This window comes from Colletotrichum paranaense (genome assembly GCF_030867605.1).
Source record: "Colletotrichum paranaense strain IMI 384185 chromosome Unknown Scaffold_3.1, whole genome shotgun sequence".
NCBI classification, from domain to species: domain Eukaryota; kingdom Fungi; phylum Ascomycota; class Sordariomycetes; order Glomerellales; family Glomerellaceae; genus Colletotrichum; species Colletotrichum paranaense.
In genome coordinates, this window is record NW_026848961.1 from 4,099,928 (window position 1) to 4,126,164 (window position 26,237).

General features: G+C 53.4%; 8 protein-coding genes across 8 annotated transcripts; 5 read left to right on the forward strand and 3 right to left on the reverse strand.

The window, feature by feature from the left end:
• Positions 1-261: 261 nt before the first annotated feature.
• Positions 262-1,474, reverse strand: CPAR01_04945 (uncharacterized protein; the record flags this gene model as incomplete). The annotated part of the gene is made up of 2 exons (XM_060489225.1): positions 262-919; positions 984-1,474. 2 exons carry the CDS (start codon positions 1,472-1,474, stop codon positions 262-264), a joined length of 1,149 nt encoding a protein of 382 aa, XP_060353431.1.
• Positions 1,475-3,334: 1,860 nt separating this feature from the next.
• On the reverse strand, positions 3,335-4,243 carry CPAR01_04946 (uncharacterized protein; the record flags this gene model as incomplete). Its single annotated transcript, XM_060489226.1, has 2 exons — positions 3,335-3,612; positions 3,676-4,243. 2 exons carry the CDS (start codon positions 4,241-4,243, stop codon positions 3,335-3,337), a joined length of 846 nt encoding a protein of 281 aa, XP_060353432.1.
• A 3,592-nt stretch (positions 4,244-7,835) lies between these two features.
• Positions 7,836-8,699, forward strand: CPAR01_04947 (uncharacterized protein; the record flags this gene model as incomplete). The annotated part of the gene is made up of 2 exons (XM_060489227.1): positions 7,836-8,374; positions 8,429-8,699. 2 exons carry the CDS (start codon positions 7,836-7,838, stop codon positions 8,697-8,699), a joined length of 810 nt encoding a protein of 269 aa, XP_060353433.1.
• Positions 8,700-11,082: 2,383 nt separating this feature from the next.
• On the forward strand, positions 11,083-12,072 carry CPAR01_04948 (uncharacterized protein; the record flags this gene model as incomplete). The annotated part of the gene is made up of 1 exon (XM_060489228.1): positions 11,083-12,072. The coding sequence occupies one exon, from the start codon at positions 11,083-11,085 to the stop codon at positions 12,070-12,072; it is 990 nt and encodes a 329-aa protein (XP_060353434.1).
• A 757-nt stretch (positions 12,073-12,829) lies between these two features.
• On the forward strand, positions 12,830-14,676 carry CPAR01_04949 (major facilitator superfamily transporter; the record flags this gene model as incomplete). Its single annotated transcript, XM_060489229.1, has 3 exons — positions 12,830-13,152; positions 13,283-13,644; positions 13,697-14,676. The coding sequence occupies 3 exons, from the start codon at positions 12,830-12,832 to the stop codon at positions 14,674-14,676; spliced, it is 1,665 nt and encodes a 554-aa protein (XP_060353435.1).
• Positions 14,677-15,278: 602 nt separating this feature from the next.
• Positions 15,279-15,908, forward strand: CPAR01_04950 (thioesterase superfamily protein; the record flags this gene model as incomplete). The annotated part of the gene is made up of 1 exon (XM_060489230.1): positions 15,279-15,908. One exon carries the CDS (start codon positions 15,279-15,281, stop codon positions 15,906-15,908), a length of 630 nt encoding a protein of 209 aa, XP_060353436.1.
• Positions 15,909-17,576: 1,668 nt separating this feature from the next.
• CPAR01_04951 (uncharacterized protein) lies at positions 17,577-18,511 on the forward strand (the record flags this gene model as incomplete). Its single annotated transcript, XM_060489231.1, has 2 exons — positions 17,577-17,703; positions 17,754-18,511. The coding sequence occupies 2 exons, from the start codon at positions 17,577-17,579 to the stop codon at positions 18,509-18,511; spliced, it is 885 nt and encodes a 294-aa protein (XP_060353437.1).
• Positions 18,512-19,236: 725 nt separating this feature from the next.
• CPAR01_04952 (RhoGAP domain-containing protein) lies at positions 19,237-22,873 on the reverse strand (the record flags this gene model as incomplete). The annotated part of the gene is made up of 4 exons (XM_060489232.1): positions 19,237-19,380; positions 19,435-19,568; positions 19,624-21,417; positions 21,493-22,873. 4 exons carry the CDS (start codon positions 22,871-22,873, stop codon positions 19,237-19,239), a joined length of 3,453 nt encoding a protein of 1,150 aa, XP_060353438.1.
• Positions 22,874-26,237: the final 3,364 nt, after the last annotated feature.

The following is a 26,237-nucleotide window of genomic DNA, read 5'->3' on the forward strand; positions in this document are numbered from 1 at the left end:
TCACAACTATCCCATGGGGTCCCCTTGGACTTCATCGAGAAAGAAGCGAGACCGGCGATCCTAAGAATGAATCAACCGGGCCAGGCGGAGGTATCTCCAAGTTGTTTTGGCCCTCAGCATTGCAGCAGTGACTCGGATGAGCCTAGCCAACAAAACACAATACCGAGGAAAATGGTCTCATGTTGAGGCTTTGGAAAGTGCGAATCATTCGCAATCATTGGTTTCAATCTTGCTTAACGTTCATCCATGTATAGGCTAACTCTAACAGCAAATCGCGTCAACCGCTTTCTCAAAATATTCATTCCCAGAGGCCTGGTTGATGTACTTCGTGGCAAGCTCCTTCAGCAGCGTCATCTGCGTATAGTCCGCCAGACCAATCTTGTTTTCCCCGAGCGTCGGGTTGAACCTGATATATGCCGTCTTGGGGCCCTTTTGCCTGCTGTTGAGCGCCGCCATGTGCCTCGAAAAATCCTTACCCTTGGCTTCCGTATTGGTAGCGAACGCCATCACCGTCGCCGCGACCCCCGTGAGACGGAACCAAGAGTCGTTTGGCGACTCCGTCTTATTGTAGCCCGTGCCGAGACTGATCACGCACGAGATCTTGGGCTCCTCGACCCCTTCTTGTGCTTCTCCCGGCTGAACGAGATCGTACCGCGCGTTCCACAATTGATCGATGGGGTTGTTGTTCAAGAGTCCTCCGTCCCAGAACGTGAGAGGCTTCTCTGCGCCCGCGGGCCACTTGACTTCGGGAAAGTACGTCGGGGCGGCAGAAGTTGCCCTCGTCGCGAGACTCATTGTGATTTCGTTTCCGTGGCTCTTCATGAGGTTGTTTACTGTCGAACTGGTGTACACGTTGGTGTTCTTGTACGTCTTCATCAAAACCGTTTCGCCTCTGTTTTGGGCCGTTGTGCATACAAGCCTTGGTTTCAAACGTTAGAATCTTGACGTAGTCTGAGGTGTTATGGGAGTTTTTATCGACTTACAACTTGCCGGCTGCTGGATGTTGAAGCAGAGCCTCCCCCTTCAACCGCTTGTCGTCCTTGTCCAAGCCAAGTTCATCTACAACTCTATTGATGGCGGCGATCAAAGACGCGTCGTCAAAACGACTACTCTGCACCACGGTCTTGCTATTGTTAACCCAGGACGAGAGCGTGTCTCCGAGGAATCCAATGCTCCAGCCATATATCTTGGGCTTGAAGACGTCCGTGGCAATGATGTCGTACTGCTTAATGGCCTCGGTGGCCGTCATGCGAAGTCGGAACAGCATGATGCCGATGATGCCACCTGTGCTAGTTCCGGCTGCGAGCTCAAAGTAATCCACGGGGAGAGGCTCCTTTTCCAGCTTCTTTCTCACTTGGACGCGGCGCATGAGTTCTTGTAGAATCATGAGGGAGACGACGCCGCGGACGCCACCTCCGTCAAGGGCAAGGAGGCGGGCTCCGTTAGGATGTCTTGTGGCAGGTGATCCAACCATGATGGAATTTCGATAAAGGTATTATACAGATGCGATGAGGAGAAGAAGATTGATGCTCAAGCCGCCCGCTGGGTGAGTTCGTCGAGGGATTCGGCCGTCATTTTATGTACATTGTTGTGACAGGCTTGCGTCGACGCAATTAGACAAGCAACGAATATGCGACTCGTTTTCTCCTCATTCACCTCGAATCTAGACCTTCCAGTGGCGGCTTCCGTTGAAGCTGATGAAGGCTTTACACGTCAACATCGACCTGAGCTGAGAGCCTGAGACCGGCCATACCGGGGGTCTGGTTCAGCTCGTCTGCGTGCGAATCGCGCTATCACCTGCCGATGGGGAAATATTTGATAGACCCTTGTCGGGTTATTCTAACACGGGCAAGTGCCACTCCCATTCCAGCAACACTTAATGTTTAGCTCCAGTGAGTGCGCTTCTCATATGCAAACTAAGTGGAATGTCTGTCCTCATTTGCCCACGAGATAGCCAGTTTCGGGGGGCTCAGCTCCTCGAAAAGGAATGGCGAGGGATAGCGTCCTACGACGCGCCTGGAATAAGACTGACCACGCAGCAAGAAATGGCCAATTTCAAAATGAAGATGAAGTCTTTCCGTCATGACAGACAGACCTCAACGGACTCTGGCTTTCAAGGAAATCACACGATACGGCGCATGATTTGAATACATAGTGCTCATGCTATGCCCCAAGCTGGCGCTCAACTCGAAGCAGCAATTTCAATCCAGAGAAGATACGATGTGATACGGGATCGTGAGTACGCTGTACTCGATGATGAACATGCGACATACTTCACTTCTTACTAATAGATGTGAGAACATCTGATACACGCAACATGATATACCGGCTCCCATTCATCACTATGGACGCGCCTTAACTCGAAGCCACGGCAATAAAGTAACTGAGTCGGACGGACTGGATGGTAACATGATTCTAATTACTTCCTTGAATCCATCATCAGAAGTTTCCCTGGGTCGTCCTTCATTCAGCTGCAATTTGAATTGACGATGGAATTGATATCTAATGTTGTGATTGTGACGATACTCACCGACTGTTTCTGATGGCGGCCAGTCTACCGGCTGGAAAACATAAAGAGCTCACGAGTTCGACTATAGAGTCCGCGGGAACTCTTCATACTCAACCTAACGCTGTATAAGATGCACCGATTGAAGTTTGTGAGGTTGTCGTCTTATTCATCATGATGAGTTGAGCTGAAAAGCTTACGGCCGTGGCATCCTTCTCTCCATGGGCACACTTGCCTGCCTCATATGCCTCAGATGCCGCATGCCAAATAAGACACAGCCCCAAGTCTCTAGTATGAAAGTTGCTTCGTTTTCCGCGACGGCTTCTGGCTTCCCAATGGCCTCCTTCTAAAGTCGTATTTGAGAACCCTGTCTGAGCCGTACCGAAATCACACTCCTTCCCACTCGCTCTCATTCAATCCGATGCGTCGAATGGTTGCAAATTCGGGAAATATCCTTATCACAGACTCAAGCATCACTCCCATCATCGAATCATCTGATCCAATGCACCCTAAAGACCACCCGAGGCGTGAGATATGCTGTTGCACGTAGAACATCGTGTAAGACTTGCGTCGACACAGTGGGCTGAAGGGAAGAATTCTCTCATATGCCACTTGACTTTCCAGGCAAGTATGTTTGCCCTGCCCATATGCTTTAAATATCCTTTTGACGCCCCAAAAATTGTGTCCACATAGTACACGTAATAATCTTTTCCAGATAAGTGGTATATAGAATGAGAAACAAAACACGCCCCGCGCCACGCCATCCCAAATTACAAGTGAGGCCTGGACTTGACTCTCATTAGGTTTGATGGAGAACCCCAAAAAAAATTAGCTCATGATGGCGGCATGGCACTCGGTCCCGATATTGGGCGTCTCCAAGTTCCCCTTGGTCTGGTTCCCCGGCTTGAGGTAGCAGTTGCCCGGCGCCTTGCCCTCGACGGCGCCCGCCCTCGTCGTCCACAGCGGGATGAAGCTAACACCCGTGCACGACGCGTTGCCCTCGAACCCGGGCTCGTAGTTTGTGAAGGATGCGCAGGCGTCCATGCAGTTGTCAAAGTTTGCCGTGAAGAGCGACATCAACGGCGAGTTGGGTGCGTTTTTGTTGCCTTGAGGTAGCATGTCAGTAATGCGCAAAAAGTGAGATGGGATCTCTCAGGTGCACTACTTACAGTACATGGTGAACGTCTTCTTGCCGAAAAAGTCAGTCGTGTACGTCTGGCCAGTCGTCGTCTCGCTCGAGTCGGTGCAGCCGTTGGTGAGGGCGTTGAACCCCGTAGCCGTCGCTGAGGCGCTTGTCACCGTCACCGTCGTCGTCGCCGTCGTCCCGCCGCTCGTCGCTGACGCCGACATGGCCGCCAGCTCCTGGATCGCGTTGTTGGCCCGGCTCGCCTCAACGCCGGTGCCGGCCGCAAGACCGATGACGGCGGCCGCCAAGACGGCGATGATGACGGAGAGGAGGAAGACGAGGAACGTGCAGCCGCAGACGGTCTTTCTGGACTTTTGAGGGGCAGTCTCCCCGGCGGCGTGGTTCTGGTACTGGTTGCCGCCGTAGACGGACTGGTCGACGCCGGAGGCCGGGTACCCGTACGTCGAGCCCTCCTGCTTCATCGGCGTCACGGGTTCTGGCTGTGGCGAGGCCGAGTACGACTGCTGGGGTGGCGGGTGGTAGACCTCGGGGTACTGATGCTGAGGTGCCAGCTCCGGGCCTTCATCGTACTGGTGCTGTGTTGTAGCCATGATCAGTTTTTCGGTGGATCGAATAAGATCTTTGGTGAAGCTGTGAAGAAACCAAAAGAGATGGGGAAAAACCGAGAGAAAGGAGAGCCAAGAGGAAGGGGAAAGCAACCAAGCGGGGAACTTACCCTGGGAGCCATTTTTAAGTACTTGACGGTACTCATAGGAGGCAGAGAGAGGGACAGACAGACAGGCACCAGAAAAGAGCCGGAAGGATTGGACAAGGTGCGGGACGGGAGAAGCATGAGCTGGGATCGAGAAGGAGGAGGAGCAGGAGGTAGATCAACGAAGGAGCTGGAGTGGCCACGGGTGGAAAGACATGTTAGTCTAGCGTTGCAGTAAAATCTGACCCCGGGCAATGGCCCCCCATGTTACCCATCCTTTGGGCTGATGGTTGAACTCTCTTCAACGTCTGGGCGAAGAGTTACCACGGAGTGATGAGCGTGATGGTGAGAGTGAGAGTGAGCAGGGCATGGCATGGCTACCTAGCTTGCTACACTAGTAGAGGGGGGCCAGCACGGGTCGCCGGATCCAATCCTTGAATCGACCACACTCTCGCGTATGTAAGAAGATAGATATTGCAGGGGTCCCGAAGAACGGGGTCGAGACCACCACCGCTGCGGGCACCGGTGGATGGCTGACGGGCCAAGGACAAGAAGAAGAACGTGAGGAAGAAGAAACTTCAGACGGGACCGACCACCATTGGTGATGGAGCTGATGGGCTGAGGCTTTGCAGGGTTCCAGTTGCCTACGTGGGCGCTAAGTTCTCTCCTTTCAAATTTGCCGTGGTTCGTAGGATTTTAAGAAACGAAGCTTGTAGCGTACGCAGTAACATGTAAAATAGCTCCCAGCTGGCGCTTCCTTCGCATGGGTTAGCCGCGAGGAGCACACCAAGAGTCGCACAAGGCCCAGCCACGAAAGCTTGACAGGAGCGTTTGTGCGCCGTTGCCCCTTGGGAGACTTGGTGTTGGAGAGTTCGGCGCAGCAAAGACACATGTTTGTGATTTCTGGCCACAATGTATCCCGGCACCGGATACGTCTTCTGCGGGAGAGACAAGCGTTAATGTTACCATGCAGGCGAGCGGATCGCCCCAGGCAGCTCTTATGCGCTTCTTTTAGTCGGGTACGAGATGGGCAGAAGATATCTATCACGCCCTGTGCCTCTCTCTCTTAAGGAGGGAAAAACTTGCCTCAAAAGGACCATTGCCTCATGGATTGGCATCAATGATTTCCCAGAACAATTGGATCCGCGGAAAGGAACCAATGGGGTAGTATAGTCAAAGTTGACAAAGCAGAGAGATTGCCAACTCAGTGATGAGCATCACGACATTGTGCTCTCTGGGTTGCTAGTGCTTACCAGCTGTGGGACACAGTTTGACAAGGGCCACCCATGGATGCTACATTGCTACCACATTCGACTTACCCAATAACAGGGTTTGTGGGAACGGCGGGCCTGCGGGCTGAATTTGTGAGGTTACAATTGATTGCCTATTGCAACGCTGAGTGTATCCATGATTCCGCACATTCTCAATTGTCGATGGCTGCCAGATCTGAGGTTTACCTCGTCAATGGGAAAACCGAATTGCTTTTCAAGATGGGCATCCGTATAAAGTAAGGCAAGGTGAACGCCAGCAAAGGGTCCGGGATTAGAAGGTTGAATGAAAGGGACCAGCTAGCAGACATAGTCAACCGCGCCGTTGCGGCGCCTTATTGCGCCTGGGATCGTTTTTAGCAAGAGGGCCGAAGCGGCAAGCCCTTCCCTTGGATGGAAAGGTGGCACGCCGCACGCCGCACCACCATCTCTATTCTCTCCTGGGCTGGACCGCTGGGCTGCCTCGTCCGCCCGTTTGCTCAGGAACTCGCGCTTCTTGAGGGCATGGGCGCTCCCGTTGCCAGGCTGGTTGGTGTGTGTGGTTACTGGTGTGTGCGTGACCACGTTCGTTATGGAGACAGAGGGGAAGAGGAGATGAAAGGCTATCTTCATCTCTATCTCTGGGCGAAAGGGTGGAACTGTGTACTCCGTCGTTGTGGGGTTATCAACTTATCACCCACAGGCTTTCTTCCGGATGTTGAAGAACTCCGAAATCAAAAGATGGAGGTTTCTGCTCAGCGACTGCGGCAAGATGCAGAAATTTTGAAAGGGGAAGTAGATCAACACACGATACCCTGTAGTCGCCGACGTGGACTGGGGTGGTATGGTCCATCAACGCCCGCAGGCAGTGCTTAGAAGTTCGAGTCTTGGAGATGTATAGATCGATCTTTTATCGACTCTTTTCGTTGACAGACGTTGAGACGTTGCTGATGAACCAGCAAGCATCCATATCCTCTCCAAGACTCAACTCTGAGCGGTTTGTGAGGAAGAGAAATACGACGCATGGACAACCAAATCATCCAAGAGCGGGAAAAGGCTTCTCTTCTGGGATGGCCCTGAGAGATTGGCCTGAGCTCATCCCACCCCCTGGCCGAGTCTGCGCCTCTGGCAGGATAACCCCCGGCGGTCCGACTAAGCTTCTTTCAGCCGTACGAAGCAGCCGTCCAATCGCCCCTCGGAGGAGCTGCTGGGGTTCTTAACCGCCAGGCAGACCACAATTTCGCCAACAGAACCAGAGGAGAATCACTAATCATGAGTATTTTCAACATCCGCATCGGATCGGGGGAGAAGGATTGTCTTCGATGAGAGGGAGTCTCGTCAATCTTGTTTAGTCTTTGCGAAAGAGCTTTGCTCATCGACGCCCGGCCCATGGCCCAACCCAGCCGAGAGGAACTTGCTTCCAGAGATATGATAAAAGGGTGACCTCACCTCAATTTAACGTCAGCAAGACCATGTGACGAGCCGTCCTCATTTCTCGTAATCCTGCGGCACAGCAGCAACAGTAGAGGCTATGCCACCACGGTTCGAGAGCCATTGTTCCCATTGTGGTTGGTATCTGCCGTGACCAGCTTGTTCTTTTTTGAAGGTCCAGACGGGCTCATCTTGGAAATTCCCTGAACGTCCCAGGCGAGCTTGAGCGGCACAAGCAGCCATAGATATCGCGGTAACACCTTTATCCCCTCACCACTAAGGAAGTACTTAGAATATCAATTGGTGATGACCATTTTCTCCCAGGGTCATCGAGATTATAAATGTCTGCATCCGACATTGCAAGTCGCAAGCTGGGTCGATACGGATGCTCCTGCCAGCGTATTTTGAAGCTGGTATCGTGAGATCAGCTAGAATGACCTCAACATCAATTCGCACTCCTAGGGTTTGTTCCTTCATCACCGGACCCATGAGCATATCTCAATTAAGCTCATGGTCCTGCACCTCTACATTGGGCCCCTGTCAGGCACAGTCTTCCCAATGGCTGGAAGAATATTCTCCTCCGCACAGAAGTCCCTTTCGCTTCGCGACCCCCGTTGGTTTAAGGCAGACTTCACTGAAGTCACAACCAACTCTTTTGCCAAGCTTCATCGAAAAGTTATTTAAAAGGGGGCCGCTTTGTCGCTCTGAGCTTGAGTTACTATGTGAAAGACAACACCTGCAACTTACAAGTGCCTCCGCCCGGCTCCCGGAAACATCATCAAACTTCACGCCCTGAGCAATCCTTCTGTTACGATGAAGACGTCGTCGCTCCTTCCCGCCGTCTCGGCGATGTTGGCTCTCGTCGACGCGCAAACGACCGCGACATCGACCTCCAGCGTGCAGGCTCCTCGAGTCACATCATCCGCTAGAGCTTTCTTTATCTATGATACTCATCCGACCGGGAGTCTCGAAGCATCTGTCGTTGCGTACGAGCGTGAGACGGCAACATACCAAGTTGTGTGCCCAACGGCCGATGCAGCCTGCCAAAAGGAGGGTTACTGGCCGGCCAACGTCACCCACATTGAGGGCTCTAGCTGGGTCGGAAGCAATACGGCCACGTCCGGCATCGTGAAATATTGGGACTGCCGGCTCGGCACTGACGGCCATCCCGTGATTTCAGATCAGTATGGACGGTGCCACGTATCAACGTCAACCCCCTCGCTCAGGACCGGGACTGTGGATGAGGAGCTCGCCGTCAACACATGCTTCGTGGAGGCGCGCTCTGTCGTTGTGGCCATTACTGCAGGATTGGAGAAGGTCGAGGCAGTCCACCGGATACTCACGGAATCCGAGTACGTTGGGGCTTGGGAAGCTTCGTCTCTAATGTCTCTGATGAGTTCTCGAAGTGCGACCGGAACGTGTTCGCCCTTCACAAGCCCTGCGCCTTACACCGGTTCTCTTGTCACGGGGAGCTCAAGTTCGTCGTTACCTGCGGAGACAGGTGCCGCAACTGGTACGGGAACGGGTGCGGGAACGGGCTCGACGACAGGTGCGGCAAGTGGCACGGCAACAGGCACGGCGGCGACTGGTGCGGCATCGGGTGCGGCGACTAGTGTAGCTTCGAGTATGTTGATGTTGCTTGGAGCGGCGTTTGTGGGGTGTGGTACTCTTTGGTGATCGGCACATCAAGTGATGGGATGAAAGCTACGATGGAGTAAAGTAGCATCCATGTAGCAGATCAAGACATGGCACCTTGGTGTTCAGTCATCATTGCCGCTAATAATATGGTATACCGCCGCGTGCCAAAGGCCAATCTACCCCGCGATCCTGTGACAACATCCGAGAAAGGTCGAGACTGTGCGCGCGATGCCGCAGCCGCATGTGAGCTTCGGGCCGGGAGGGATGAAATGTCAGCCGGGCTTCTTGACAGCTTTCTGTCGTCGGAAACGCGCCGCGCGAGACAGACAAGACAGTGGCATGACAAGGCAAGACTGCGTTTGTTACCCCACCTGTTCGAACTTTGGATACGAATGCTTCGGGACGTCCTCCTCTGGACTGTTGCCGGGCGCAGGGATTAAGCTTTCTAGTTCCCTCTGGCCAGTTTCAAGACGGCTTGAAACCCGGTGCCGTCAGTAAAGTTGTGCTGAACACGTATGCCTCCATCGCGAATCTCAAATCATGTTGCGGCTGTTGATTGGCCGCCGGTGGTTTGGGTTCGAATGCGAGTGCTTCTTGCAGCTTGTCTGTGGGCAAAGGTTGAAAGTTGGTGTCAAAAGTTATCAAGTATCCTGTCTGTGTTGAGATGGATAGCAAAGCTAAGATTGATGGCTTTGTCGATGCTGGTTATAGAGTCTCGGTTTCGTAAACGCCGTATAGGAGTTGTCGTCTCAACAACTTGAGTTGGATGCCAAGGAAGGAACACAACTAATAGGACTAACAGTGCGCCCTACCTGTAGATAATCCAACTCAAACCTCGGTTGCAACTGACAAAAGCAATCAAGGTTCAGCTCGGAATTGAGGCAAGCCGCAAGTCGCAAGAACGGAACGCAGAGTGAGGTAGCATGCCGAGTGGGCCTTAATTGCTTACCTAAAGCCAGCAATTGCCTGCGACTGGAGGGGGGATTCAGGGTCGGGAAACAGCTCCGGGGGTCCTAGTTTCATGCATGTCATAGCTTTCCGTAGGTATTGCTGTGAAGATCTTCCATTGTCTGTCTCTATCCGTACGGGGAATATATAAGGCAAGGTACCGGGTCTCGAGGATGGGTTACTGGCATATACTTTGGTTTACTATCGATCGAGTTAAGATCGATTCGAACCGAGGCGGATGGTCACGAAAATAGTGACATCTGATGCACTCGAAAGCGAGGCACTAGCAGTCTGCAGTGTCCAGAAGAAGGCCTGTTCCCGTGTTCCATGGGCCATGGCACTCAAGGCCGTGGCTAAGCCCCCATGATCTCCATCGGAGCACAGACAGCCCCAGAATCTTGAGCCTCCAGTGAGGGAACGGAGGCAAGGAAGGATCTTCGAAGAATCAGACACTTTGCTGTGTAAGGTGCATGGGAAAAGCCACACACAACAGCCAACCTGCGATCCCAGAACGTACATACTTACGTACCTAGTAATAGGTACGGATAGTGGAAGAGCTCTCTCTCTCTCTCTCTCTCCCGGCCACACGTCCCGGATGGTGGCGCCTGCCAGATCCTGGGTGGCCATTTCTTATTGGCATATTTTCTTTCCCGTCCCTTCCCTCCAGCAGCACAGCTCCCCAGTCCAGTCACCTCCAGCTTCCCTTTCTCACTTCTCGACATTCCTCTGCCTCACGCCTTGCTGTCTCTTCGCCTGGCCTGATCTTGCTCTTCTTTTCTTGCTTTTCCCGCCCCGATTTGCACTTTATCCATTGACTTGTGGCCACTCACACTTCGCCTTTCCAATTTCACCTTCCAACAGGCTACGCCGCTTTCGACCTCCCCAGTCTTTGTTTGCCCCCCCAAGGAGCAATATTTCGTTGGGCGTCAGGTGCGCCGCAGCCCAGCGTGCGATGCGACAAGCTATGTTTCCTCGACTACAGCTCGAATAATGCATTGCGTACCGTTCAACTCACCGTCGAACCGGCAATTCACAACACCTGACCCCTTTCTATCTTTCTGCCAGCTTCTCCCATCTCCAACTTTGGCTCAACCCCGTCTCGGGTCTTGTACTCCCTGACGCGCCTCTCCTCTCGATAGGACGTACGACACCCATCACCCGCTACGCCTCTTCCACCTCTCTGGCGGGTTTGGGCTGTCTAATTCGTTCAACCTGCTCACCTCAGCCAACAACACATCTCTCGCTCTCGACGCCGCTGAATGACGACAAACCCGGGCAAGCGACGACACTCGATCTCGACTTTGGCAAATAGAAGCTCTCATCCGACCCCTAGCTCGGAGCTCTCCACCGATCTGCGCTCGTTATCGTTCCCGTCTCCCCCTGAGCTACCTGCTTAGGCCCCGCCACATACCGCTTCGTCCTATCTTCCACAACCCCTCCCCGCCCATCCCAAGCTTTATCGCGACTACCCACAATGCCTACCTACCTCTGCCACGGATTTCGTTGGGACCGTCGAAGCATCCGCGTCTTTGTCGTCGTCCAGAACATCGACGATGCTGCCCCCGAATGGATCATTGCGCCAAACTCGTCTCCTGCCATCCTCGAGTCCTTCTACTCTCTCTTCGACTTCCTTCCCGAGCCCATACCCGACGAAACCGAGGCCCAACGTGACAAGAAGAAGCGCAACAAGTCCAAAGCATCCAAAGCCGCCGCACTGCGCAACGAATACGATGTCCCAGCCTCGACCGTGCCGCCAGAGGAGGATGACGTCCTGCAGAACGACTGGAGTGCTGTCAAGCTGCTCGAGGAGTATGACCCGACTGATCTAAGCTATGTCAGCCGTCCCTACGCATATGTTGCCGACCACGTAGTACGCATTGATCTGAGCAACTCAATAACGGAGGAGATCATGCGGTACGAAGAACGACTGAGCGAGACCAAGGCGATGGCAAGCGCCCCTAGCGATGAATTCTACAAGGCGAAGAAGAGTTCGTCAGGGAAGAAGGCTGGCTGGTTCGAAAAGCTGAGAGATCAGCTTCAACGAGGAGAGGATATTCGCTGGTACATTGTGGTATGCGGCGACGAGGTGCGCGATTTCCCTGAAGACATGGGTGCGGCAAGGGCAGAAGAGGAGGAGTTGGATAGGGAGGCTGAAAACGCGACACCCCGGCCTCGCGACCGCAGTGCAGGTCCTTCAACATCGAGAGGAGGGGCATCACCCCGTGAGTACGTGTCGAGCGTACCAGCGAGTCAGTTCGCAACAGCCATGTCGCCGCAACAGCTCTCACCAAAGGAGGCGGGTCTGCCCTACGGCACACTTCCCCAGCATCCCAACATGGTTGGCAATTGGACGGAAAAGGAGACGCCAACACTACAAAGCAAACCTTCAATGGACTTTAGGCCAAAGACACCCAAGGGCGGCGGCTTCAGAAGATTATTCGGAAAGAAGGGCGATGATCCATAGGGAGGCGGCCTCGGAAGACTGTTCGGGAAGAAGGGCCATGATGACATTTATTAGAAGCTCAATGGTGGGCGTCTTTGAGGCAGCTCTCCACGACCTGAGCCTGTATTTGTACCACTGTACCGTGTGCTGTCTTAGGTACGACACGCCACGGCATCCTCCGTTTTAAGCGAACCATCCGCACGCCTACGCGGCATTTTAGTAGACACGGTTTCAAAGCGAAGGCGTTTACTTGTATAATTGACTACTTCATTGAAAACAGACAAGGAGAGGAAGAAGAGAGAGAAAGGGAGATTATTAAAGTCTTCATCTTTTATCCCTGTCTGCTCCAACATCTTGCCGCACATCGTCCCGACACCCGCAACCCGCAATCCGCTAAACCCAGCCGCAATGACACCTTGGAGGATCCGCAGCTTTCCCTTTCACTAACAGCTGGAGTAGAGCAGGGGTTAGCTTGCCAAGGTACGTCACTGGTCGTGGGACCTCTCTCGATCATCCTTCCACCGTTCCATGTATTTCAGTAGCAACGCGCCCAGCTCGCTCTTTCAAGACATCAATCTTAACCTAGCTTCGTCGGCAACACCCACCTTCAATGCGGCGGAACGAAGACCTGCATTCATCGCGGACTACGGCCTGCAAGCCAAACATCTGCACAGCATCCAATTCCATGACTTAAATTGCTCCTGCCTGCAGAACAGTCCCCAGGTGACCGTGTGTCCTCGACTCTGACGGGACGCATGACGTTCCCCTCCCTGTGGTAATGGCCGAATCCTCGAGGCTTCAGACACCTAGCCGTTCAAATCGCTCTGGCGAAGCGTCACCGTCATTTGCGCAGACCACGGCCGAGTTCAGTCTCGACAGCGACCTCGATTTCGACCCTGACGACGACGATGATGATGTCGAGGACTTGCATTTGCATGAGGCACAGCTTGGCGGTGGCCAGGCCTACGAGCTGAAGAGCCTAAGTGCATCACCTGCGAAGGATACTGACGACGGATGGGGTGATGAAGTGACGTCGCTGCGGAGAAGAGCTAGCACCAGCACCGTCGCGAGCTTCCAGCTTTACACCCCTGACGAGGAGAGGTCCGTTGTTCGCAAGCACGACCGAAAGCTGGTGGTTTTTGTAGCACTGCTATTTATGCTCAGTTTCTTGGATCGATCTAGTATGGCATACCTTGAGCCGCGGCCATGTGATCTTGCGACCTACTGACAGCCCCTCCTCTCCAGATATTGGCAATGCGCGCATAGCTGGTATGGACGAGGATCTGCAGACGAATCCTCCGTGGGACGGTTGGTATGAGTGGACATTGACGGCCTTCTATATCTCGTACATCTTCTTTGAGTGGATGTCGCTGTTATGGAAGCTCATCCCTGCCCACATATACGTCTCCATGATTGTCCTCTCATGGGGACTGACTGCCTCGCTGCAGTCCGTCTCCGTCTCGTACCCTACGCTCATTTTCCTTCGGGTTTTGCTGGGTATCGGAGAGGCCGGCTTCACAGGCATACCGTTCTACCTATCCTTCTTCTTCAAACGAGAGGAACTAGCATTTCGTACCGCTATATTCATCTCTGGTCAGTATCTCGTCACTCCAGACGACCGTTCCAACCGACTGATTATGGGCAGCCGCGCCGTTGGCAACAACATTCGCATCGTCCTTGGCTTGGCTCATCACCAACTATGCAGAGGCTGGACCCATAGCCCCTTGGCGTCTCTTGTTCCTCGTCGAGGGCTTCCCATCCGTTCTCGCCGCCGTAGCCGCGTGGCACATCATTCCCGATAGCCCGGATACGGCGCGTTATCTCACTGCGCGGGAGCAAAAGGTGGCTCGCCTTCGACTTCGACGCGAGAAGCCGCGCCAGAAGAAACATGGGGGAAAGGGTCATAGCAATCTCAACCTTGGTGAAGTGTTTGCTGTCTTGTGCGATCCCATGGCGTTGCTGACCGCGGCCATGTTCTTTCTTACCAACATGGCGTACTCCTCCTTACCCGTATTCCTGCCCAAGATCCTCACCGAGATGGGCCACTCTCGCCTCGCATCGCAAGGCCTTAGTGCTCCTCCATACTTCCTGGCCTTTCTTGCCGTACTTTTCACAGCGCATCTATCGGATCGGGCGCAAACCCGGTCCATTCCCATCATACTGCATGCCCTCGCATCGGCCGGCGGATACGCCGCGCTCGCCCTAGCAAAGCCTATCGGTCTCTCGCCATTGCTGCGGTATCTCGCAGTGTACCCGGCGGCCATTGGCTTCTTCAACGTCGTAACGCTCACCGTGGCATGGAGCATCAATAACCAAGCGTCCGAGAGTAGGCAGGGCGGGGGGTTCGCCCTGATGCAGATTATTGGGCAATGCGGACCGCTTGTGGGGACGAGGTTGTACCCGGATCGAGACGCACCTTTCTATGCGCCTGGGATGCAGACCTGCGCGGGTGCGATGCTCGCCGTGGCTGTCTTGGCGCTGTCTCTGAGGTTCTACCTCTCCTACTTGAACCGCAAGACAGACGTCGCTTGCGCCGTTGGTAGCGAAGCCGAAGAAGAGGAGGGCTTGGTGGGATCTGGGGGCCGTAAGAGGACGGCCAGCGAGGGGTTTCGATACATGCTGTAAAGACGAGAGGACAATATTGTAGTAAAGTGTCTATATCCACAAGCCATGCGTGTCAGTGGATAGTTGTGAATGTAAGCAGGTAAGCACCTTAGTTGCAGATGAAGGCATGGGATGAACCTGTCACCGCCGAACCTGCCACCGCCAAGCCTCCAGGAGAAACCTATAAAACTCCTTGATTGAACTTTTGTGGTGAGAAACGCCAATAGAGAACTGTCGAGTCTATTATTGCTCGTCCCATGTTTCTTGTAGTTTAAGGTAGCAGCCACCCTGACAGCCAATAAGGCTACCCGCAACTAGGTACCTTACCTTACGTGGATGTGGTGACATGCCGCGTGCCAACGCACGGGCCCGATCTGATAAAAAAAGACCTCGGCTCTTTTCCAACTCAATTGAAGCTCTCAACCTGGAACTCAAAGAACACCCACAGCTCATCACCAACCGGGTCTCCATCAATATCATTGGACTCCGAAGTCGCTCAATTCAATAGTACATGTCGTCAAGATTGAGTCGCTTGCCTACGCATAACATTCGACAGTATCCAAAGATTTTGAAAGGGCATCAAGCTTTAAGCTCGTAAGGATAGGGGACAGCAGACCGCAACAATGAAGTCGGCAAACCCAGACGTCCAGCATTTCCTGTCCTTCCCCTGGTGCGCGGCGCACCTCAACGAACCAGACACAGTCCGCGACACGGCGCCCTCGCGGTTCCCCAAACAAAACACTGAGGACCAGCTTTTTTCAACGACCCTCAACACGACGGATACGATTGCCGCGTACCTGACCTTTTACAAGCGGCCGTCGTCGTCGTCGTCGTCGTCGTCGTCGTCGTCAGCATCCTCAAGTACCTTGACCTCAGACATACCAAAGGACGACGACGCCGGCCCCACCATCATCCGCCAGCTCAAAGCCCTCCTCACGCTCCGCAGCGGGATAAACGGGTACCCGGACGTCTCGCACGGCGGCATCGTCGCCACGATTCTGGATGAGACGATTGGGCTCGTGTTTCCTGTCAACAAGAGTAACGGGTTGATTCCCGACGCGGCGTACATGACGGCGTATTTGAACGTTACGTATGTGAAGCCCGTGAGGACGCCGCAGACGGTGCTGTGTGTTGTTGAGGTGACGAAAGTTGTCGGAAGGAAGTGGTGGATTGATGCGAGGATCGAGGATGAGGGGGGCGCGGTGCTGGCGAGGGCGGAGAGTTTGTATGTGAGGTTGGTTGAGAAGCTTTGAGAGTGGGCATAGAGGTGAGAGCGTAGATGTTTGAAGTTTGCTCTGGGAGGGTTTGATTGGGTTTCGGCTCAATTGTCGTGATTAGGATGGAAGGCGGCGTACATGCTATCTTGATAGAGGTGTGCAGCGATTACACATACCACGAGTGCATAGAATCTTTGCTCCGAACGAGTAGCAGAGCTTGCTAGATTAGAAGTTCAAAAAAACTCTTCACACGATTGAATACTTATTTGTTTTGTGGAAAAGAAGCAGGCTACGTACTTTGACAGACAAGGAGGGAGAATCACGTCAATGGGTTGTCCGATTTTGGCTACTTACCCGAAGTACAATATTGCCAGGTGAAGAGTCAGATTCGTATATTGACATGAGTGGTTCCAAGCACTTGTAATCTGCTCTAGCCGTCAATCGGTATGTGGATGGAGTTTCAATGAGTGTGATTGATTAGACTCTGCTATGGAACCGTATCGATGCGTGCTATTGCGAGGTGAAAGTCCAAGGCTCACGAATATGTGGCTAAGTCTAGTAGTATTCATGGGGATGGAATACTGTCGTAGAGGCCGCAGGTTAGCGTCTGTATCGAGGGATTGCGAGGTATCCCATATATGCCCCCCTAATCTCATTCCTGCCACCAGCCAGTAGGCGCCCGTCTAGGTCGACGGGTCAGGTCAAACTGGCTGGGTGGTGGAGTGGTATAAGGTCAACTTTCAAATCGCCAACCAGCCTACTCGACGACAGGCTTAGCGCATACGAGTATCACGAGTTCGAGTCCCGGAATGAGCATCAAGAGATGTAGCCACACCGGCGGTGAACTATTTTTTTGAAATATTACTACTAGTACATTGATGGGCGGATGCTCCTTACCTAGGTGTATTAACGTTATCCCGAACTGAGCTGCGACCACATCCTTTAGTTCTCTTGGAAACGTCTACTTATGATCTGAATCCGGATTTAGAGAAACTTCCTCATCATATTTATTATCAAGCTTACATATCTCGTGTTGCAGAGAAAATGGTGCTTTCTCTCTTTGATGAAGAATAATTTCGGATAGGAAATCGTTTAATGCTCCGAATGCGAGTGTCAACTTCGCAACGAGGTGCCAGATGACGGTTCCTCGAAGAGATCGTCCGCTCTGAGAGGTGAGGCTCACAAGGGGTCCTCAACGCTGCTAAAAGCTTGAAGGTAAGTCATCGCACGTGTAGAATTAGCTCTCGAGAATCTGTCATAGGCTCTTTTCTCGCAGGCGGTTTTGTTCATGCTTGCTTGCCGTTAGGTGGATCCCGGAATGTGAAGTCCGATAGCCAGGAGCCGGGGAGGGCCCACAGTCCACAACGTCCAACGCGGATCGCACTGGCCAGCGGAGAAAAACGCGCTAAGCTACTTTCGTCTCACTTTTTCGAACCTCTCATCGCAGGATCCACCTAAAATTTCATCCTTGCTCAATCGCTTCATCGACTTCATCAACCTTTCTCACTCTCATACAAAGATCTTACACATACATCGTCTGCAAAACGAATCGCACCCGCCCGATCCAGGCACGTTCAAAGCGTCTAGTCCATACGAAACTTCATTTATCCAGGGTGGGACACCGCGCCTCGCTCGTTTCCGACAGCTTGACCGATTCTCGCCCCATCCCAGTCTCTCTCTCACTCACCATCACCACCCCAAACCATGGCTCCTAAACGCGCCGCCGAGGGTACATCCTCCTCAAAAGACCACCAAGTCAAGAAGCGCAAGGGCTTCGGACCAAACACGCTCCCTGAGGGTCCATGGCGTAGAAAGGGTAATGAGCTCACACGTCCCTGAACCTCTCAAATGATCATCATTCACTAACCTCCACCCTCACAGTCGAAAAGAAGAAAATCGAGCTCATCCACAAGGCCAAGATCAAAAAGGCCTACGCAAAGATCAAGGAGCGAGAACTCGCTTCTCGGGAGCCCTCCTCCTCCTCCTCAAATGCGCAGCAGCCCGCCGCCGCGCTGGCAAAGGACATCTCAAGCGAAGATGAGCTCGACTCCCTCCAGGACCCCTCCAGCAAGACGGGATCTCCCGCACCAACTTCAGCACCAGCAGCGGCAACCGCATCATCATCAGCAGTAGAGACAAGCACATCCTCATTCTCATCAACACCAACACCGCCAACAACAGCAACAGCAACAGCAACAACCACGCCTCACCCCTCAAAAGAAGAAGTCCACCCCTCCCGCGCAGAAATGCTCGAAAATGACGGCGAACCCCCCAACCCAAACACAATCGCCGTCAAACGCAAGCACGTGGCGGAAGAATCAGCCGATACCGCCGCGAACGAGGACACCGCCGGCGGCGACCGCTACGAACCCCGCCAGCAGCGCAGACCCCGCAAACCAGGCTACTACGAGAAGCAGCTCGCCCACGCCGAGAAGAAAAAAGCCGAGGCCGAGGCCCGCCGCGCCGAGATCCAGCGCCGCCGCGAGGAGCGCGAGCGCAAGACGGCCGACCGCGAGCGGTACCGCCGGGCCATGGCGAAGGCGCGCAAGGGGTCCGAGAACGGCGGGCAGCGCAGGCTGGGCAGGGAGAGCGCGCTGCTGCTGGAGAAGGTGAGGCGCATGGTTGGGGACTCAAAGTAAAGGTGCAAAAACCGAGAAAAAGAAGGATGGGAAGAAGGAGCGGGTCAGACCTGATAAGTAGTCTGGCACGCCCTTATACAGAGCTTGATACCACATTGTATATATCATTATCACATTGTTAGGGCACCACGGTTTATAAAAGTTTCGGCTTGGCTTTGTTCAGATACAAAGGATGGGCTGGGCCATCCATGAGATATTTGCAGCGTCACTAAACTTGGAATTCCATCTCGCCCGCAATGACTCCATGCGCAAGTACCATGCTCTTCAGCGTCGTGCTCAGTCGTCATCCTGTCACGTATGACTCGTCCTACTTCTAACCAACTGCAGAAACCTCGCCACAAGATTGAACTGAACCGCCCTCGACACCTCATGGTTGGACGAGGTGAGATCGCGCTCTCGCAACGACAGTGAAGACGTCCCCTCAGCCCTGAATCCTAAACCTGCCTTCGAGAACCAAAGAAAACTCCATTCGTGCCCCGAAGCAAGAAGTGTGGATATCATTAAATTTCCCTGGCGTGGAGAAATACTCCCGTATTGCTGCGGTCATGACGGCGTTCGAACTGTTCGAATCCAAATGTGAGGTAGTAATAAAAGCCGTCAGGCGTGTGGAAAGGTTTCTCCGGGCCAGATTCGTTGAATAAAAGGGGGTCGAGGGCGTCAAGTCGTGGGTGCGTTGATATGTACATGAATTTCCAACATCATTTTTGTCCATCCAAGCCAATCTTTCAGTCGGTAAAGATGGTGTGGCTATTCTCGACAACGAATTGCACAGCCAGGTTCTTGGCGTGCATGTCTGTCATCTCACGTTCCAGGCTCGTGTCCCGCATGATAGTGGGCGCAAACACGACCGCCAAGTTCTTGGGAGACATCTGTCATATCAATTAGCTTAATTGCAACCTTACACCACTGAAATGAAAGCTTACCAAGTTCTCAGGCTCCCGTTGAGCAACCCGCGCAAGATGAAACATCAAGAACTCAAGACAGTCGCGGTGTCGCTGTGGCATCGTGCTGAAAACCTTACGAAGATGGTCACAGCGTTCAGTCTGGTCTGTGATGGCTACCAGGCAATGTCAGCTTAGAATTCGGGCGGGAATGTGTGTATATCAACTTACCATTCGACTCCAGGACTCTGTCGTACACCTCGTACGTTAACAACGGCATTGGCAGCTTCCTGAAGTATTGCTTCAACACGCTCGTCACCGCGGTGATGTCTAGGCCAGGGTCTGAGATGTCGTAGTCCTCGCTCTTGTCGAATCCTTCTTGAATGACCTTCACCAGGGAGTTGCCGCCCGTCTTTCTGTAGATGCCTTCAATATCCATACCGCGAAGCTCAACCTCTTCGATACAACGTGTTACTACGCTTGGGATGGTGCGCCTTTCGTAGTCAGCTCTTTCAGTTAGGTCTGAGCCGAACAAGGTGGTGGGCGCCTCTGCGATCGTGGGCGTCGACACGTTGGTCGTGGACATGGACTTCTGGTTATTCTTGTTCTTGAAGAAGCCAAAACCTTGTGCTTGCTGCGCATTCTTCTGCTGCGAGGCAGCTCCAGGAGCCTGGGTACTGGGTGCTTCTACTTGAGAAACAGTCATATTGTACGGCAGGCCGATGCTGTCTCCCGTCAGGCCCTGATGAGGACCGCGTTCGCGCTCCTGCTGGAAAGCCACGACGGCACGGTTTACACCCTTGGCCACGCTTCCTGCGAGGCCCTTGGATCCCTTCTTCCAGTTGAACTTCTTCACCTGGCCCTTCCTGATATCAACCACTGTCGGTCGAGCTTCAACAACTGGCTCATCCGTCTCATGAACGAGAGTCGTGGTCATGCTCGCCGAGTCGGTGAGGTTCAGATTGGATGATGAGAAGACCTTGCTCTGGCTGTAAATGCCAAGGCCGTTGGGAGACTTGAGTTCGCCTCCAATTTGAGACTTGAACCGTTCTTGGATCTGGTGGGTCATTTCGTTGTTCATGTCCGCAAGCTGGGCGTTCTTGGAAGAAAGCTGCTCAAACTCCAGCAGGGCGCGGTCCCTGTCGGCCATTGCCTGGTTCTTCTCGTCGACTAGCTCGTCGCGTTCCTCGTGTAGCTGCTCGATAGCTGCGCTCATGGCCTGCTTGACCTTGTCAAGCTTCTGCACAAACTCCTTGATTGCAGAATCTTCCAGGTCGCGGGGATCGACAGGTGTCTTGGTCTCCTTTGCGCGTTCGACGTATCCGGCGAGAACTTCCAGCTGACGAATCATAATCTCAGTCTGAGTATCCAACACCGAAACTGTTTTGCGCTTTTCAATGAGCGTCTTGTTAAGACGCTTCAAGTCCTTCTCCGTAGTGAACTGTCTCTCTAACTCGGCAACACGATTCTCTGAGTTGCGCAATTGCCTCTTGAGGAAAGCCGGATCGTCGCTTGAGTGCAGGGAAATAGGGCTGCTGATCTCATGTCCGTTGGGATCCTCGGCAATCGGGGTCTTGGGCCAGCGAGGAGAAGCGGTACCGCGGGTGGTCTCACTGATGCTCCTCGTGTGACCTGTGACTCTATGAGGATGTTGAGTCTGAGAATGACCACCCTCGGTACTGTTGGTACGTCCGTGACGGACGGCATTTGATACACGACGAAGGATGGACGACGAATCTGCGTCGGTGCCAAGTATCCTCGCCATGTCCTCGTCCATACTGAAATCGCCACCTGCACTCCATCTAGGCAGCTTAGGTGATACCTTTCCTTCCTCGTTGACGTTCGCCTGATCCTTTGCGGGAGGGTTGGGAGAGTTGGCAGGTTTGCCGGGCGGTTGAGGGGGTGCTCGAGGCTGCATGTAAGTATCGCTGAGCTTGTGCTCAGTCATATTCGGTCGCCCGGCTGCGAGACCTGATGAGGTTGTCTCATCATGTGTGTTGGATCGACCTAGAGGTTTGCCGTTGGCTGTGGGAGAGTAAAAAGAAGATTAGGTCGGTGCGCCTTGCATGATGGTAAAACACGGGTGCGAAATTGACTTACAGCTACGCGAGGGAAGCTCTTTACGAGCAATGGATTTGCCAGCAGTTGTGTCTGTTCGCGAGGAAGAGATGGAGTCCATCGAAGGACGCACCTCGCCCTCATCGCGCTGTCTCGAATCTTGAGACGATCGGGCCATGCGTGGAGGTGAATCGGACGAAGGCAAGTTAGGAAACGGCTCCTTGTCTTTGCGTAGAACACCTTCGCTGCTCTTGGCGCTGCCGCTCTCTGGGGTCAAGGCGGCCGAGTGAGAGGCACTTCTCGGGCTAATGAGCTTCTTGCTCTTGGGCGCATCTTGCAACTTAAACTCATCAATCGATGGCGAGAGCTTGCCGGTTGTAACCTTGTGCGATTTCTCGTCATTGATGACCGATGATCGCCCGTCATGCCGAGATGACTTTGAAGTCTTGCGTAGCGGCAACTTAATGGGCCCGGACTCATAATCAGACGACGGCTGTCGACCCTTCTCCTGAAAAGCAATATGGGGTGTTGAGGACTGGGATTCGCCCTTTTGATCAGTGCTGGCTCGGGGCACGCTGAAGTAGTCCTTATCCTTCTTGGATGCGCTGGACACGTTCTCCGATGTCGATCGGGGGGTAGCATTCGATGCCGGGTTGTTATCCAGCGCCACCGGAATGAAGAAACCGTCGTCACCGCCGTTAGTATCGGCGTTGTTATTAGGAGCATACATGGTCGAGTTGCGGTTGTTGCGGTAGTTTGCAGCAGGAAGACCCAAGCCGCTTTCCCTGGCGGGCTCGGAGACACGCTCAGGGGAACGCGAAGGCCGAGTGCTATTTTTTGACGAAGAATCATTTCTGCCGTATGCCGGTCGCGGTCTTGGGGACAGCTCGGTCGGAGTCTCCTTGTCTGAATCGGGGTCGACTTTGGTATCGTGGAAGGCATTCGGAGGAATGGCATTGGGTGGCAAGGCGGGAAGTGACTTGTCGGTAATCATGGGGGAGCCGTCCTTCTCTTTCGACTTGGCCTGGGCTGCTGCTTTTGATTTTTTCCTCCGTCTTGCCATGAGCGACTCATGACAGCTCATACAGAAAATACCTTGCGAAGTTCGAGCATATCGCAGGTTCTCGATCTTCCGCTTGCAGTTGCGACACCTAAAGCACGTTGCGCAGAAGGCCTGATCCCCGGTGAGGATGGCGAGGTCCTCGATCTTGTTGTTGCAGGCACTGCAGCTATATGTACAGTTGTTGCAGATGAGCGAGCCGTCGCCGAGGAGTAGCAGGTTCGCATCGGAATCGAGAAGGGTGCCGCAAGTATTGCAGCGGAAGCAGTTGAGATGCCATCGGTTGCCAGCTGAAGGAGGAGGAGACTGGTTAGCCTGGTTGAACTTGGAGACTGCGGACGACGCCATGGCCACGGAGGACATCATGGCCACAGGGTGAAGCCAGATGATGATGCTGCTCAGAGCATATTACAGAAACAGAGAATAGGGCAAGAGAGAGTTGAGAAGAGAAGCAATTGTAGGGAACATACCAAGTTCGAACGCTTTGCCCTCTTCTAGGATCTAGTCGGGTAGGGTACCGCCATCAGTACGTGCTTGCAGAATAGTCAGAAGTAACGGGGGTGGGCCATCGTACCTCGCCGCAACCTTTGCAAGGGAAGACGTCGTCATTGTCCATGGGACTCTCCAAATAATCCTCCACGACAGCAGTCATGACGGGCAGAATGTCCTTTTTTCGTAGGACGTCGTCACGACAATTATCTGGCGAGCAGGAAGACGACTTTGTCGCCGGTCATGAAAGCAAGTCGAAAGCAAAATGATCGATAGGCGAAGGATCAACTGTGAAAAGCTGTATCATGGACGACGAGAGATGAGGATCGGTCGGCAGGCTGTGCGGTTCGTGCCAGAAGCTCGACAGGAAGGGCGTGTACGACGGGCAAGAGAGCTTGTAGTGGATGGCGCTTCGAAAGGGGGTGTGTGCTCAGAAGCGCGATAGCAGCGAAAGCAGAACGGCGGTGCGGGAAGTGAATGTCGAGGTGGTGAGAGTAGCGAGGGGCGTGAGCGGTGTCGTGGTAGTGGTAGCGCTCGTTTGATTTCGTCTGGAGGGTTTTGGATGTAGTTCGCCAGCGAGAAGGTGAGAGGTTGTACTCGAGGGCTCGGGGCCTCTGGGGGGAGGCGTAAAAAAAAAGGAAAAGGCAAAAACCCAAAAAGAAGCGACGCGGCGCCGGTGACGAAAATCAGGGTTAGGTGAGGTGAAGCAAGGTAATGAGGTTAAGTGGCAGAGGCCGTGATCTCGCGGTGGCAGTGGAAGCGAGAGCAAAGCTGGGCGCGGGCTTGTCGAATTGGGAATTGTGGTGACAAACTAGGCCCTCGAATGGTCGGTTGGATGAAGAGGTGCGACGACGACGTGGAGGACGAGCGAGACGATGGCAAGCCCTGGGCTTGGTCCGTGGTACCGGGCTAACAGCAACGGGATGATGAGGACCGAAGCTGGCGTACCTGGGAACCTACGCAGTCAGGTAGCAAAGGGTGGGTTGACGGGTTCAGGGGGTTGTCCAGGCCCTTAGAAAGGTACAAGAGAGTTTGATGGGGGAGGAGAGCTGAAAGGCCTCTATCGCGTAATGGAGGAAGGTGCTTGTAACGCGCGGACCTTGCCTTAAGGCAGTGACGGGTCGTGTACGGAGTACAGAGTAAAGGCAATGTGGAAGGTAAGGTAGATTGCTAGCGTGTACGAGAAAAGCGAGGGGTGGAACTTGGAAGATTGTCCAAGTACCTTTATCCGTTCCTAAGGGAAGGAAAGCACCAAGTAGTACTCCGTACCCTGGGTAAATGACAGTAGGTGTGTATACCGACATACACGCTACAATCAAGTGAGGGAGAGAACGCGAGAGAGGAAAGGAAATGTCCCTTCCTCGACACACACATACACACACACACACACACACACTCACATTCACGAAGACAGAGAGCGAGGGGGGGAGGGGAAGCGCGAGGAAATGATCACTGGTGGATGGCGGTGGCGCTCGTCGTGGAATTTGGGGGAAACTCGGGGGGGGGGGGCTCTGGATGGAACGGGAGACTGATAGCTTGAGGTGGAGATGGAATCGGGGACTGGAACTGGATGAGAAACGGGGCTAGACGGACTGGAGGTGGAACAGGATGATGGGACACTCACACACAAACGTTGGCAGATGTGATGGATGGTGCGGTGCTGTGGTACGGAGGGGGTGATGAAGTTGGGAACAGGGCGGGAGTGATCGGTACCTTGGAGCCAGGTACTTCCTGGTTCCCATCTCCTTCCATAATCCATCCACAGGTACCTACCTACCGCAGCAGGTAGCTTACCCCCTTCCCGGGCAGGCAGGGCAAGCAGCGGAGTGGGTGTCGAGAGTCCAACACTTTTTTTTTTGGTCCATACGGCAAAACATCGTTAACTTCGCTCGCCAAACTGATAGCATCATTCAGTTTAATGAAGACGCTTCTCATGAGATCGAGGTGAAATGAGAGATCCAGTCTCTGATTCTATGCCAAATCACGCAGATGGCTTTCTACATCAACCTATGTACCATAGAGTATAATGTATGTATCATCTGATGCAGGCATCTCAGGGCAGACAATGTCCCACGTGCCTGAGCTAGGCAGGACTCGCCAGGAGGCGTCTTTTCGCAGTGTTTGGGCTTGCAGTGTGTCCGTTTTACACAGAGTCACAACACTTTGTAGCATGAAGAAACGGAAAGGAAAAAAGAAGAAGAAAACAAAAAGACAGAGACAGAGACAGATAGAAGAGGGATTGATGCTATTTCTTATTCTTATTTTGCTGGTGTCTCTCGGGCACCCAGACTGGAAACCCCCCAATTTGCGACTCTTCACTCTTATTGTCCTACAACTCCAAGAGATGCCGGGACAGAATAAAGAATACATGGCATGACACCTATCCGCGAGCTAAGGTATGTGGGTGCGCATAATCCGTACAGATATACGCACATACGAACACCACACAGCCGTCACAGCCCAACGTGAACGGGACGTGGACATAAGAAAAGAAGATGAGCAAAGGCCCATCCCCTTCTGTGGCACAAACAGTGGAACCCCTCATCACTCAAACCCCCCTCCACGAGTCCACAGTCCACTCCATATCATCATGTCTGCTGCTGGGGTCATCTCCCGGCGGCGGAGCGAGGGACTCAAGTCTCATGGGAATAAGACGTGGGGTGTTCCGCCAGGAACCCACGCCTGCTGACTGGCCACTGGCCGCCAGGGGCTTCGGTACCTCCTGGTGCCATTTACCTAGGTATCTTCGTGCCACTTCAGAGTGGTAGAGTACTCGATCCAGGGGATGGGAGAAGTTGATGGTGACAAGTGTACTTATAATATCCAAGTCAACAGACAGCAGTGCAAAAAAGAAAAAAAGAAAAAAAAAAAAGGGACATGCTGGGCAAGAAACTCGTACGCCAGGCTTCAGCACAAGTGACTCTCGAACTGTACCGCCAACAAATAATGCCGACCAGCGGTGCTATGTAAGCCCGATGAGCTGCTACACGTACTTGATGAAAGTCACCGTCGCTCGTTCCATGGGACCGATTTCGAGTGCCCGCATCGAAATTACAATTCGTATTGTTGACTACATCGAATTTCCAGACTGATGAGGTGAAAAGGGTGGGCCAGACGATAATAAGCAATGGACTTGGGGCGGTACGGTAGAGTACTTCCTACCGACGTCTTTGGTGACTTACACGCTCAGGCCCATTGAATAAGAACCGAAGCACAGGAGGTGACGGTGTTGTGCTAG